Below are 15741 nucleotides of genomic sequence, written 5' to 3' on the forward strand. Positions count from 1 at the left end.
CCCCCGGACCACAACACCCCCTGCTCGCTGCCCCCACCCCTCACCCCTCCGCGCGCGCGCACCGGGCAGCTGTCGGAGAGAACCCGGAGAGGGCCCGGCGCCGATGCAGAGGGGGCTCCACCACCCAGCGGGCCCTTGAAGAGGCCAATCTCGCGCCCCCTCCCACCCGCCACAGGCCCCCAGGCTCGCGCTGCTTCGGAGCCCGGGCCCGCCAGGGACATGAACGTGCTGGAGACGCTCGGGGAGATGGAGCGGTCTGGGGAGGAGGAGGAGCAGGAGCAGCAGCAGGAGGAGGAGGAGCAGCAGCAACAGCCGGAGACCGCGGCCGCAGCAGGGCTGACGGCCACGGACTTGGCCTCGGCGTCTGCCCGAGCCAGAAGCTCGCCTCTGGAGGAGGACGAGGAGGCGGTCGTGGTGGTCGAGGGCGGTGGCCAGGAGCAAGAGCTGACCTACGAGCTTCAGCAGGGCTATCGCATCTTGGGCGAGTTCTTGCTAGAGAAGCATCGTGGCCTGACTGGCCCTTTCCTGCAACCCCCCGGCGGCGGTGCTGCTGCGTCCGCCGCCGCCGCTCCTGCTGGCGGCGAAGAAGAGGAGGCAGCGGCCAGTGGGGTTCGTGGCCCTGGAAACGGGAGCCGCCCCCTCTCGCAGCCGGGGCTGGGCATGTGTTTGCTGAAGATGGAGGAGAAATTCTCCAGTGGCCAGTACGGAGGCATCACGGAATTCGTGGCGGATTTTAGGCTAATGCTGGAGACCTGTTACCGGCTGCATGGGGTGGACCACTGGATGTCCAAGCAGGGTCAGAAGCTAGAGATGATGCTGGAGCAGAAGCTGGCCCTCCTCTCCCGGTAAGTACAGTCTCTCTAGACTCTGACACTGTAGGGAGACACACGTGTCCCAGAAACTGGGCGGGCCGGGGGCGTCTCTAATAGGTGAATGCCTGGAATATGAGGGGAGGAGAAGGAGTAGTTTGGGGTTTGAAAGGGAAAAAGTGTGCAGTTGATGGCCAGGGTAGCTGAAACCTGTCTAGAAATAAAGAGTTCCGATGTAGGTGAGGTTGTTCTTTTTGAGAATTGAAAGAAACAGAAGATAAATCCACAGCTGTTAGACCATTTTAAGATAAAATTGTCTTGTGTATAAATTGGTTAGATTATTCGAGGATTTTGCTACTTATCCAAGGTTTGTTTGGAGCACCTTAAAAGAGTAAAAAGTTACTCTAAATCGTGCCTGCTTCTCTTTTCTTCCCCCAACCTTCCTTGGAAACTCAATAAACCAAACTTTTGCATGTAGATGAGTAGGAATCATTTGTTAATGCACTATGCTGTTGTGTAGTAAATGTGTGTGGGGCCCTTTCTGTATGTATCCTAACTTTTAAAGATTCACTATTAAAGCACATTTCACTTAGTTTGTGTTACTATAACTTGTGTTAGTGTTGTGATTTTCTTAATCATCAGAACTAGCAGTGGTTAGGGTAGGCTCTTTTCAAATCTAAATATTTGCTTTTCAGAAGTATGAGATAAGATTGTAGCATAATCAGAATGACATCAAATTTAGGTAATGGATTGACTCTATCTTTGATCTGACCTAGATTATAACTATTTTAGAATACTAATATTTATGGTTCTTCTGTAATATCAGAAAACTATTGAAGAAAACTAATTATTCAGATTTTCATTCCATGATTAGTGGGAAACTAATTGACTCTCAGAACATTATTCACAAAACAATTGGAATTTAAATTGTCATACTGCTGGAAGCATTTTTTATATATGTATAAAGCTTTCGTATCATTTCTGAGACTTCTTTATCTTCAACTGGCAGTGATTCTTAACAATGAAAGTTTTTCTGTACTTGTTAGGTTTTTAATTATTAATAAATATTGTTCACCTCACTGTGGCAACTTTGCTTTATGAAAAAGAAATTCTTTGTGATAGGATGCCTAGTTGATATTTTATCTACCTTATGAGTGTGTTTTTTTGTAATATTTATATACTATCAGTATTTCTCTCAGGGAAGCATTGCAAAATGGAAGAAAGCCAAATAGACTTCAAAGCCAGGAAGACCTAGATTCAAGTTCTGCCTGTGACTTAAACCAATTTATGACAAGTCAGTAAATCCTTGAGCATTCTAATCAACTTTCTAAGGCTGTAAATCACAGAGGAAGTACCTCTCTGCATTGGTAGAGAGAACTTGCATGCCTGAGGAGTTCTTTATACTAATAAAATCACAACTCCAGCCCTGCCTCTATTTCTGCTCTCTAGGGGCTGTGGACAATATAGGTCATTTCCCCTTCCTTCCCACAATGCTTCTTAGCTATATCAGTATTTCTAACAATAACAAAGCTCTGCTCTTCAATAATTATTAAAATTCTGCTCAAATCATAGTCAGATTTTTAGAACTGAAAAATATATTAGACATTATTAAATAGAATGTAATCTCCTAAAGGATGTAAGAGTATATTGGCAATGCCTGGAACATTGTAGATACCTAATAGTGTTTGATTAATGGGTGACTGGTCCAGAACCACACAAGATAATGGATTTGAAGTTGTTTGAAGACCTAGGTTCAAATCTTACTGACATCTTACCTGAGTAACCTTGGGGAAAATCATTTAACCTCTCTGGGACTTAATTTCCACACTTTAGAAATGAGTGTGTTGAACTAGAATAATTAGTAATGATACTACTTTCTCCTGAGTTACCTAATGAACTCTTTTTTTTTTTTAACCACTAACTTTCTATCTTAGTAATAACTCTTAAGCCAGAAGGACAAGGACCAAACAAGTCACTTACCCTACTTGCCCAGGATTACTTAGGAAGTGAAGTGTCTGAGGTCCAATTTGAACCCAGGTCCTCTCAATTCCAGGCTTGGTGCTATTATCCACTGTATTACTTAGCTGCTCTAATGAACTTTTAGTTGCTAATTTTCATGGCTTTTTTCATCCTTCTAGACCTCTTTGCAGCTTTTGACACTTTGGATCACCAACCACCCTCTTCTCTTTTATTCTCTTCTCTAGGTTTTTTGTGACACCACTCTCTCCTGGTTCTCCTACTTATCTGACAGCTCCTTCTCAGTATTCTTGGCTGGATCTTTATCCAGGTTGCACCCACTAACCCTTGGTGTCCCACACCCTTGGTGTCCCACAGGTCTGTCCTGTGCTCTTCTCCATACTGTTTCACTTAATGGTCTCATTAGCTCCCATGGATTCAATTATCTCTGTGCTAATGATTCTTAGATCTGTTTATCCATTTCTATTCTGTCTGATCTCCAGCTTCACATCTTTTAACAGCCTATTTACATTTCAAACTGGATGTCCTATAGATATCTTAAACTCAGCATACCCAAAACTAAACTCCTTTCCCACCAAGCCTTCTACTCTTCCCAATTTCCTTTTTAATTCCAGTTATCCAGGCTTACAATTTAGATGCCATCCTCAAATTGTACTCTCACCCCAAACCACTCCCAAATCCAATCTGTTAAGACTTTTTGATTTTCTCTTCTTATTCTCTCTCACATCAGCTCCTTTTGTTCCTTTAACATGGCTATCACCCTGGTAGAGGCCATCATCACCTCATGCCTGGACTGTCACAATAGCTGTTGGTTGATCCACCTGCCACAGTTTTCTCCTCACTCCAGTCTTTCACTCAACTGACAAAGTAATTTTCCCAAACACAGGTCCACACATGATCACCCTCCAGTCCAGTGTCTCCCTGTCATCTACAGGATCAATTTTAAAATCCTCGCTGTGTGATATTCAAAATCTTTCACTACCTGTCTCACTCACTACCTTTCTAGTCTTCTTCTGCTCACCTTCCCAACATACTCTGTGATCCAGTGACACTGACCACCTTGTATAAGACTCTTCCCACCTCAACATTTTTGCTGATTGTCCCTCATTCATGGAAAGCTCTCTCTCCTCATCTCTGCCTCCTGGTTTTCTTCAGGGCCAGGTTAAAATTCTACCTTCTAGAGGAAGCCTTTCCTGAGCCTGCCTCCCCACCCCCACCTTAATTCTAGTAGCTGTCCTCTAAGACCATCCCTATTTTATTTTGTTTGTATCTTGTTTATCCATTGTTGTTTACATGTTGCCTCCTCATTAGACTGTGAGCTTCTTGAGCAGAGACTATTTTTTCCTTCCTTTGTGTTCTTATTACTGAGTAAGATGTCTGGCACATAGTAGCCACTTAAAAAATGTTTGCCTGCTCAAAGTCCAATTACAGGGGATAAGTGATTTGCCCAGTCACATTACTAAATAGTGACAGAATCAGGACTAGTAGTTGATAGGACCACAAACCCTTTCTACCACATATAAAATGAAAACGTATACAATAGATAATGATAATACTGTCTATTTTAATATGTTGTACATATAATTAGATATTACTGTATCATAACTTTGAACTATCTAAAACTAATGTACTAGCTGTAATACTTTGTGGATACTTTGAAGGATACACAATTTCATCAATGTGGGTATTCTCTCTACAGATACAAGTTTTACACACCACTTCATCCTGTAGGGTTCTTGTCCAAGTTTTCCTATAAATATTCCATAGTGTACGTATTCAGTATACTAGAGTTTTTTTCCTCCTCTCTTAATATTTTTCAATTATGAGTATACCACTTCAGTTTCATTCTTACTATATGGCAGTCTTACCCCTTTTTCTGGTTATATCTATGTAATGTCTTTTATGCCTCTTGGACAAAAGTTGTTGATAATATGTAGCCTGTTTTTGCCCACCTTATACCTTCTCAGTATTCTTTTATATCCAATTTTTATTCTTTAGAAATCATAGTTCTTGAGTAGCACAGTGGACAGAGTTCCCGGCCCAGAGTCAGGAAGGCCTGAGTTCAAATATGTCCTATCTGGCACTTCCTAGTGGTATGACCCTGGGCAACTTAACCCCAATTGCCTAATCTTTGCCTCTCATCTGTCTTAGAATTGATTCTAAGGCAGAAGATATGTGAGGTTTTTATTTTAATGAAAGAAAATGAAAAAGAAATCATAGTTCTCCATGGGTTGCACACATATAACATCACTTGAGCAATGTAGATATAAGGGGTAGTAACCTTTTTGCACTTTGCAAAGTATCTGGCCACATAACAGATGCTTGACAAATGCTTATTTATCCTAAGCAATTTGCAGTGACTGAAAGTATTCTGCATTTTCCCAAGTTAAATCCAACCCCATCTCCTTCCTCCACAGCCATTGCTTTAAACTTCTGCACCATTTATCCAAGGTATATTTACTGATGGCCCATGTCATAATCTAAACCATATGTGTATTTTATCTCTTGGTTTTTTCCCCAAGGTTGATGGTTAGAGCTATATCTTATTCTGGGTTTCTGAAAAGAAGTCCAATTATGCTATGTAATCTACAAATAATAGCATTTAGAAAACTAAGAAAAACTTTTTTCTTGTTCTCACGTTTTGTAATCTATCTTTCATTTAACCTTGCACAAATATCAGAGAATTCTTTTAACTAATGTATACCTTCCTGCTAAATACCTCATTTGATGATATTAATAAACAGTCAGGTCTTTGAATAAAATTATCCTTGCAATTAAATTTATTATGGAATCCTGAATGATTTTGATGAATGCATGAAAATCACTTTGCCTTATTAGAGCCTTCTCTTTAAGCATCTTTTCTTAAAATTAGCGATTTTGTTAAAACAAAAGAGATCTTGTTTTTTTTTACTCCATAGATGACCAGAAAAGTTCTGTAGGAAAATCTACAAAAGCTTTTGAGTTTTTTTTTTATCATGTTTCCATTGGCAATGCTCTCATACATGTATAGATAATTCTAATAAAGATTTTATAGCGATAAGAAAGTAGGTCAATACTAGATCAATAATTGTGAGTGTTTTTAATTTCTCCATTCTTTTGGAATCTTCCCCACTTTGAGATATCTTGAAAATTGATCTCTCTGTGATTAAATTGACACCTCTAGTACTGATTTTATCTATTTGTTCTTGGACAGATCTAACTATTCTTCTGCTTTTATCTTCTGAAGTGCTATTATAATTTCTTAACTTGGGCTATAAATGTGATGGACCACTGTTGGTAGATCTACTGTCATTGTCAGTGAGAATAAATTACTGTGAAAAAAAGAGGTACAAATCTATGCTGTTTTACTAATGTTTATTAACTTTTTATTCTTTGGGGTGGTGTCCTCATCCAAAAAAAATTTTTAGAGTGATGTAGTTTTTAATTGTATCTTGTTCTAAGCCTCTAGCAAACTTCCTTCTCCACGGTTTTTTCATTTTTTTCTATATGATACTACTCATACTCTTTAGCAATATTTTGTAAATAAACATATATTCTAAAAATTGGGCTGCTGCATCTCTGTTTAGCTAGGAGATTAGTTATTTCCTTAGTAAGGTGGTCTCTGGACTTTTTCAGCAATCTATTTAACCATAAGAAACCATTTATTTGCTCATTTATTTATTCATTCATTTGTTCTACTTTCTTAGAATTCTGAAAAGGTTTGGGGAATGATATGTGTATAGACCATGCTTCTTAAAAGGGGCATCTAAGAAAATTTGAAATCGTTTTTTTCTCTTATTTCCCTGTAGAAAGTACTATAGGCTTAAAAAAAAAAAAAAAGTCATATCCCTTGATTTTCCAGAGTAGCCATGGCAGCATCTTCTAGTAGATCTTGAACTGAATTTTGGGAGTCAGGAGACCTGGGCTCTAGTCATAACTGTGATATTCATTTCGGTGGGATCATAAGATTTGGGTTTGAAAGAGACCATATAGATATTCTAAAATATTCCCTTATTTTATAAGTGAGGAAATGGAGGGCTAGAGAAATAAAAACTTTCCCCTGATTACACAGAGAGTTAGCAGGATAGGATTCAACTCTGAGACTTTCTGACTTCAAATCTGGTGCTTATTCAACACATTGCTTTATTAAGACAAGTCATGTATCTTCTGAATTTTGATTTTTATGGAATTATTGAACCCTAGACTTAGAAGAACTTTAAGGATCATATAGGTAGATCAACTTTTGTACTGCTCCCATCCAATTTACAGATGAAAAAAGAGACCCAGAAACAAATAAATGAATAAGTAATTACAAGTTTTGAAAAGTAAAGTAGAGATGCTAACGTAATTAGCAGCTATTTCATTTTTGTTCTTAATAATAGGGAGTAAACATGAGTGTATAGAAAGGGACAGTGAAATTCTTGCCATTTTTAATTAGAGTAAATTTCAAAGTGCTTAGAATCACTTTCAGTGCCAAAAGCCAGATAGGAAATTCTGTTTTCCTTTGAAAAACTAGATTTATAAATTAAATGATTTAGAAATATAAAGATATTTCTAGTATTCTTGTTAATAGGACCAAATGACATGATAAATGTGTTTACTGAACATTTATTGAAGGAAAGACAAATAATGAAAGTCATTTGTTGCAGCTGTTGATGAACAAAAATCTGAATAGATGGAATTTGAGAGGTTTTCAGAGTTCACCATTATATGAATGAAAATCCATAAATGTGTGGGGAATGTTGAGGATACTGCAGCAAGGTGTAGGAATAGGATGTTAATTTTTTTTAAACTGTATTTGAATGGAACTATAGGCTGATTTTAAGTAAACACAAATTTTTTCACAAAAACCTGGGTAAAACTGAATAGACTGAGGTTAGGATATAGACTTTAAAATAACAAAATTTGATTTAGCAAATATTAAGGATCTAAAGTGCCAGAGTGATTTATGTAGCATTGGGAAAGATCCAACTATAAGATACAATCCCTGCTATGTAGAATATAAGTATATAAAAGAAGTCAAAAGGATGAATGAGAGATCTTAGGAAAGAATAATAATTTCTGATTGGAAAGATCAGATAAGCTTAAGAGAGGAAGGGGAGGAGGCCATTATAAGCCTAGAAAACAGTTGGAACAAAGACATGGCAAGAGGGTCTTCCTTTTCTCTATCTTGTAGAACCACTCTTTTCCTTTCAAGCACCACTAGCATAAAACTTTTCTTGATTTCTCTCAACTGGCCTTTAAGACCATTCTAATAATTCTAATTATAATAGTGGAGGTGAGAATAGGCAAACTGTAGGTATACTAGATAGCTATTGAGCACAGAGAAAGTTACCTCAAAGTCAAGGTGAGCGGGTAAGGTGTGGTATGTCAGAAGTTGAGATTTGAGTACAGAAAGCCAGGAGACTGAGGAAAGAAGAAAACATTTCAGGCTTGAGAAGTAACCAGGGAAAAGGAGCAGCTGAAAAACTGTTGTGTGTGGGGAACAGCAGGAAGGCCAGTATTGCTAGACTGTAGAGTACATAGAAAGGAGTAAAGTATAAAAAAATTAGAAAGATAGGAAGAACCAAGGTTGTGAAGGATTTAATAGGCCAAACTGAGGATTTAAATTTTTGATCCTCAAGGTAATAGGAAGTTACCAGATATTAAGAAAATTATTTTGGCATGTATACATGTTTCCATCAGAGCATAAACTCCTTGAGAATAAAGATTGTTATATTATTTTACATGTGTGCCCCTCAGCTAGCATAGTGCCTTGCTCATTAGTAGACATTAATAAATGCTTATTGGTTGACAGAATATGGAATATATCTAGGGGACTGGCAAGTAGTTTAGTCTGGGTGTAGAACACATAAAGAGTAGTGTTACTTACAGAACACTGAAGTCAGGGTGGTATCAGATTGTGGGAAACCTTGAATATTAGGTAAGGAGTTATATAAAATTAAATCTGTGTGACTGACATTTGGTTGATTGACTTTTTGTAGTTCTTAGTTAAAAACCTTAGTCTTGATAAATATGACAAAGATTCCTCAATATATAAGTAGTCAAAGGATCTGAGCAGTTTCCATAAGAAGCAGTGAAAATGACCAACAGCCATAAGCAAATATGTTCCAAGTGACTACTTAGAAATGCAACATAAAACAGCTCTAAAGTTTTACTTTACACACAGCAAACTGGTAATGATTTAAAAAATAGAAATAATTAATATTGGAGGATGATGGGAAGACAGGAATGATTAATATTATGTAAAGGGGACAGCTGGGTAGCTCAGTGGATTGAGAGCCAGGCCTAGAGATAGAGGTCCTAGGTTCAAATTTGACCTCACACACTTCCTAGCTGTGTAACCCTGGGCAAGTCACTTAACCCCCATAGCCTGGCCCTTACCATTCTCTGCCTTGGAACCAATATACATTATTGATTCTAAGATGGAAGGTTAGGGTTTAAAAACTATATTTGTGCATACGTGTGTGTGTGTGTGTGTGTGTGTGTGTGTGTGTAATGTTGAAGCAGTACATTAGTCTTAACAGTTTTGGAAAACAGGTTGGAATTATGCAAGAGAAGTCACTGAATAGTTCATACCCTTTGATTCAGTGATAATACTAAAAGGCAAATCCATAGTAAATAATCAGTAAACATTTATTGAGGACCTATTATCTGGTAGGCACTGGGCTAAGTGCTGGGTATACAGGGAGAGGCAAAAGATGATCCTTGCCCTCAAGGAACTCATAGTTTAAGGGAGAAAGATAATACAGAAAAAGAAGCTGAGAAGAGAGTGTCTGGAAGTGTGATGAAGTCATGTAATTTATAGGAAATGATGAGGTGATTGCCCTGGGCACCATTCTTAAATGGTAAAGGATTTGGGAGATCTCCAGTGTTCACCCTCTATACCAGGGGTCGGCAACCTTTTTGGCCGTGAGAGCCATAAACACCACATTTTTAAAAATGTAATTTCGTGAGTTATATACAGTGCTCACGGTGCGTTCTCCTGTAACAGTGCCTGAAAAAGAATTGACTTTATGGCTCCTACAGAAAGAGCCATACGTTACCGACCCCTGCTCTATACTCTAATCAGAGGGATGGAGGGGACTCTGGAGCAGGTTGTAGTGAGATATGATATCCCAAGGAATTCAAAGACAAAAAGGAAGATCTAAAAATAACAAAATATCATGGAATACTTTTTTGTGGTAGCAAAAAACTGGAAATAGAATAGTCTTCATTTGGGAATGGCTGAAATAACTATGGTTTATAAATGACATAAATGTTAATTTTCTTTAAGAAACAATGAATATGAGGAATTCAGAAAATATGATGAGTCTCGTGCCAGCTGACACAAAAAAAAGGAAAAGAGCAGAGAGAACTATACACAATGATTACATAGAAACAAAAATAATGCTAAAAGGCAGGCTAACTTAGCCACTTGCCATCACCTTCAACCTAACTTTCACCCAGAGGTATACCATTTCTAGGGTACTAAACTTTGAAATTCTCTTCTCTTTCTATCCTTTTACCTTTTCCACATTTACATTGTTGTATGATCTCTTTATCTTTCCCTATTCTTACATCTTACTGCCTCCATCTGATTTCTCCTTCTTATCTACCCTACACATGATTAACCACTTCATTAGTGAGCTATGTTCTAGAATCTATTCCAACTTTAATTTTTCATTGTTTCTGCCCTGTTAATCTTGAATCTTGAATAATTTATATAACCACCTCTTTTTCTACTCTCTGATTTGCTTTATGCCTATGGGAAAAGCTTAAAACCATGAAGACTAGATCAGTTCATCCTATTGCTGCTTGCCAATCCTTGTTTTTATCAGCTCTCCATCACACTCGATACATGTTGTCCCAAATCTTCCTTTTTCAATATTTTGAACAGATGACTTCAGCTCCTGGTTTACTTGAAAGTATAAGACTATCCCATAGGAACTCCCTCAACCACTCTTCCCTACACCTCAAAATATCTTTGTCTTCACTCATATTTTCATCCTTTGTTCCTAATGGGAAGAAGTAGCTGTATTTCTTTCCATGTAAAAACCCTTTAGCCTGTGCTCTTGACTCTGGGACTTTATAGCATCAGTCATCCACTCTGATATTTTTAACAGAATATTGCTTTCTACAGACTCTTTTTTCCTCAAAGATTGCATTACCTTTTTTACCTTTATAATATCATACAAAACCAAATCAGTTTTGTACCTCCTATCCAGTACTTACAAGGTGTGTTGTGTGTGTGTGTGTGTGTGTGTGTGTGTTTTTAGCTTTACATTTTTTCTTTACATTTATTCTTATTAAATTTCTCTTTTTTAAAAAATGTGGTAATAGTGCCCTTGTCTTTATGTCATAGTCATTCTCCTCTTCCATCTAAGCCTCATTTGCGACAATGAATAGTTACACAAAATGATGTTTGACAGTGTATATCATATTTTATACTTTCAGGCCCTTACAAGTCTGCTTTGAGGAAAGAGGTTTGTTTCATCATCTCTTCTCCAGAACTTTCATTGGTTTTTGCATTACTGATTGTGATCACTATTGAATTTCATCAAAATGGATATATCCTAGCTTTTTTAGCCTGCCAATATTTTTTTTGAATCCTAAGACTATCATCCAGTGTGTTAGTTATTCTACTCAGCTTTGTATCATTGGTGATGCCATCTATAACTTCATTTGGGCTCTTTATAAAGATGACATCTTGCCTTTTTCATATTTTAAGCAATACCTTCTGTTCCATAAACATACCTCTTAAAATTCATTCCATCTTTTAAGGCACAACTCAAACTCCACCACCTTTGGGAAATTTTCCCCAATTCCCCTAGCTGAAAGTCATCTCTCCTCCCTGTACTCTAATAGTATTTTGTACCTTGTATTCTTTTTTATGTTATTTATTATTTCTGCTATTAGGTTGAGGGGCAGAGATCTTGTCTCAGTTATCTTTTTTAGGTCATCCAGCTTTTTAAGAATGCTTTTCATAATAGGCATACTCAAAATTTTAAATTCCTTTGTACTGATTTTAGAGAAATATTGTATGTAAAACCATATTTATTCAGACTAATTGTCCACTGGAGGATTATTAGGGTAAATAAGGGGAAATTTTTACTTTGAGTTATATACTGGGTTTACATATTTATCTGTAATATAAGGCTCTGAGAAAGCCCTTAGCTTTTGTTCTAATAGTCTCCAACACCTTTTTTTTGACAACATATTTCTAGGTGAGGAAAGGAATAAATTGTACATTTCAAGCCATGAGTTGCTACTTGTTAACAGGTTCTTATAAAAAGTTTTATTGGAAAAAAGATACTCAATGTATAGACATCTTTTTCAGTAATTCAGTTTTATTTGTATGAATGTTACATATGAATTTCATTTGTTCATGCTATTTCTATCCTCAATTAACATAAATAATTGGTAGGTGGCAATAGGCCTCAAAAACTACCTCAAGCAGTGTTCTTTGTGAGCAAGGGCTTATGGTTTTGATATTTTTTTAATCTTAAAATGTGAAGTAGTTGGTTTTCTCTGTTTTTACAGTATTAAAAAGAGGGAAAAATGAGAAAGAACACCTTTAATGGAAATGAGGCTAGGAAAAGGTAAAGTTAGTTATTTATGCTATGATATTGAATAAGTAGCTTTACTGACAAAAGTTCAAAATAAAATTAGGAAATCTAGTCACTTCCTGGCTGTGTTACTCTAGGCAAGTCACTTAACCCTCATTGCCTAGCCCTTACCACTCTTAATGCCTTTCAACCAATGTAATGTATTTATTCGAAGCCTGAAGGCAAGGGTAATAATAATAATAATAACAATAATAACAATAATAATAAAGTTCCCAACTGGGGCTTCTTCAGGAAGACATAATCATAGCTCTTTCACCTATAAAATTTAGCACAATATTGTTCCTTATTAGTATCTCCCAGCTACTTCCTTTCTCTTGTTTAGGATCTGTTTTATATAGGCAATCTTTTCAGACTTGAAGGATTGTGAATATATTCTATACTCTTTATCTGTCTGCAGCATTAGATACTTTTGATACTTTCTCCTCTTAGATACTTTCTCTTCTTTGGGCTTTATAGACACACCCCAGCTATAAGTGCAAGTCAGGCTCTTTACTAGGCCCTCTTTTTTTCCCCCCATACTTTCTTAGTAGCTAACCTAATCAACTCCCCTAAGAGAGGGAGAGGGAGGGAGAAGGAGAGGTAAAGGGAGAGAAGAGAAAGAGAGAATATGAATTTTTGTCTTTTTGGTGAATCTAACCCACCCCACCCTCAATTATGCCTTTAGCACCAGTATTCTCAGAATAAAAATATTCTGCAAACAGGGCAGTGGAAGAACAGGTGGCAAATATAAGGTTTCAGAAAATAACCAGGGTTTGTACATCTGAAGTGCCATAGAGTATATATCATCAAGACCAAGACAGGAAAAAAGTAGGTCCATTGATCATTGAGCATTTAAGTGCCTACCATGTACTAGGTACCAGAGCAAAAGAGAAAAATGATAGTTCTTACCTTCAAGAAGTTTATAATGGGGAGACAACATGTATATATGTATGTATGTATACACACAATTTATAGAAATTGAATACAAGTTAGTTTTGGTAAAGAAGATATTAGCAACTGGTGTCAAGAAAGGTTTGCTGTAGATTATAGCAAAGTTGATCTTCCATAGGAGATCTATAGAAAGATGAGGACAAGAATCACAGAGGAAAAAAATCACAGATGCATTTTCTGTTATTGTGTTCCACACCAAGTGAAAAGTCATGTTTACATCATTTAGGTCTCATGCTCTAAAGTTCCCTTTTCCTAACCTCAGTCTTTTGCTTCTAGCTATACTCTTTCTCCCCCAAAAGTCAGAAAATGCCCAGTTCAGATAAGGAGTATGGTTTAAGTCTTATTATTAAAGAACTTCTGTGGCACACAGAAAATATAAACATGTGGATATCTAAAGGAAGTATTTAGAGAATAAATACAAAGTAGTTAAATACTGGATAATTTGTGTGATAATATGTGCAACCAACATCAATTAAAGCTGGAAGAATGGTGGTTCCTTTGTCAAAAATAGAGAAATTTGGAATAAGTCTTGATTGGGGGTAAATAACGAGTTCTTTGGCATGTTGAATTTTAAATGTTTCTGAGATATAGTTTGATAAATCCAGATATGACTAAAGATGCAGAGTTACTTCAAGCTCAGGGGAGAGACTGACATTGGATAGATAGATTTGATGTATGAGTCTTTGGAATTAAATTAATAATTAAGCCTATGGGAACTGATAAAGAGAGAGAAGAGAACCTAGGATAGAGCATTAGAGAATTCCTCCCATTTATGGGGTATGATTTAGATGAAGACCCAGCAAATGAGACATAGAATGAGGAGTAAGACAGGGAAAAGACCAGGAGAGATTAGCGTCATGAAAATACTGAGTGGAGAGTGTATACAGAAGACGGGATCAAACAGTGTCAAATGCAGGAGAATGAAGATCTCTAAGAATGAGGACATAAAGCAATACCACTTGGTTTAAGAGATCATTGGTAAGGGAAAGAACAATTTTAGTTAAAAGATGAAGTTGGAAGCCAACTATTAAGAGTTGAGGAGAGGAAAAGGAGAGCCTTTTCTCAGGAGTTTGAGAAAAGGGGCAAAGATATAGGAAAACAGATGATAGTGTGCTTCTTTGTGGCTGGTGATTTATTAATCAGAAGTAGAGAGAGCAACAGATGCTGGGAGATTGTATAATAATCATAGGTAACAGAATTATAATGAAGCTCATAGTCTCCAAAGAATGTTGTTACTGGGCATATGCCACTCCCACCTGTTCTTCCCATGTAGCTGGGGAGTGGGTTAGAGTTAGAATGTTGTCTATAATTTGGGTTTGGGTTGGCCTGGATTGTTCTTGTCCCATTGCTGCTCTTTTGATATGGCTGTAGTTAATAAAATTGCTCATTTAAAGATGGTATTTGAATATGGTCCCGGCCCTACTCTTCAATAAAATCAGTGGCCTTTTTTCAACATTCATCCTCCTTTTTCTTATGTAACATTAAACATTCAGCCACTAACTCCTTTTTTAAAGCTTGAGTTTCAAATAGCATCTGCTATATGATGGTGTCCCTGATTTCTTTGGTAGTAGTCTTTCCCTTTTTTAAACTCCTTTTTATTTAAAACTGGTAACCTATAATTAAATACTTCCACAAAAGAGCAAAATAAATAAATGATACAGAAATTACTACCCCTCTCCCCAATCAATTCTCTCAGATTTCCACAGCATTACTGAGAAAGAGAATATCTGTAGCTTAGGCAATGACGCTCCTAGAACTACTTTAAAGCTAGAATACTTCCCTGTAGTTTACTGCTTATGTCATCTGTTGATCTGGTAAAGTCATGAGAGTTGCATGTTGTGCTGCAAGCTACTGGTGTTTTTTATATTATTTCTTCTATGCTTCCATTTGCTAGTTATTTGTAGGTATTCTGCTGAATTTTAGCTACCATGTTGCCTCTTCCCTACAAAGTTAGGGCCTCAATTCTATTTGATTCATAGTTGTAGTTATTTTCAGTTATTCTAAGAATTGGACCTCAAACTAACTATACCCAGTTAGCAAAAGTTCTTAGACTAAAGCTAAATCTGTCCCTTTTGAATTCCTTTGCTTCTACAGTTGGAGCTGCCTCCCATTATGATTCTTCTTCTATTTAACTTAAGATTGTGCACATTGCTTTCAAGTCTCAGTGTAGACTAGTGGTAAAATGGAAGAAGACTACCGACTTTGGAAACACAGGACCTGAATTGATATCTGTGCTCTGTCACTTAATGGTTGTGTGACCTTGGACAGGTCACTTAACCAACCTGAGCCTTAGTTTCTTCATTTGTAAAATGAGGGAATTGGACTAGATGATTTCTAAGGTCTCTTAAAATTATAAGTCTGTGGTCCTATGATTGATCCAGTGTTTAATTTGCTAGTCCATGCAAAATAGCCCAGGATATTGGTTCATTTTGCAAGAT

The 15741-nt window shown here is 37.2% G+C and overlaps 1 protein-coding gene across 1 annotated transcript in view; it reads left to right on the plus strand.

Annotated features, from left to right (window-relative positions):
* Positions 1–18: 18 nt before the first annotated feature.
* KIAA2026 (KIAA2026 ortholog) overlaps positions 19–15741 on the plus strand; it is a 67186-nt gene continuing 51463 nt past the window's right edge. The window contains exon 1 of the mRNA XM_044656629.1: positions 19–845. Within this exon, the coding sequence (XP_044512564.1) occupies positions 220–845 (626 nt within the window). The 5' untranslated portion in view covers positions 19–219. The remainder of the gene's footprint in view (positions 846–15741) is intronic.

Source organism: Gracilinanus agilis, chromosome 1 (assembly GCF_016433145.1).
Source record: "Gracilinanus agilis isolate LMUSP501 chromosome 1, AgileGrace, whole genome shotgun sequence".
NCBI lineage: Eukaryota > Metazoa > Chordata > Mammalia > Didelphimorphia > Didelphidae > Gracilinanus > Gracilinanus agilis.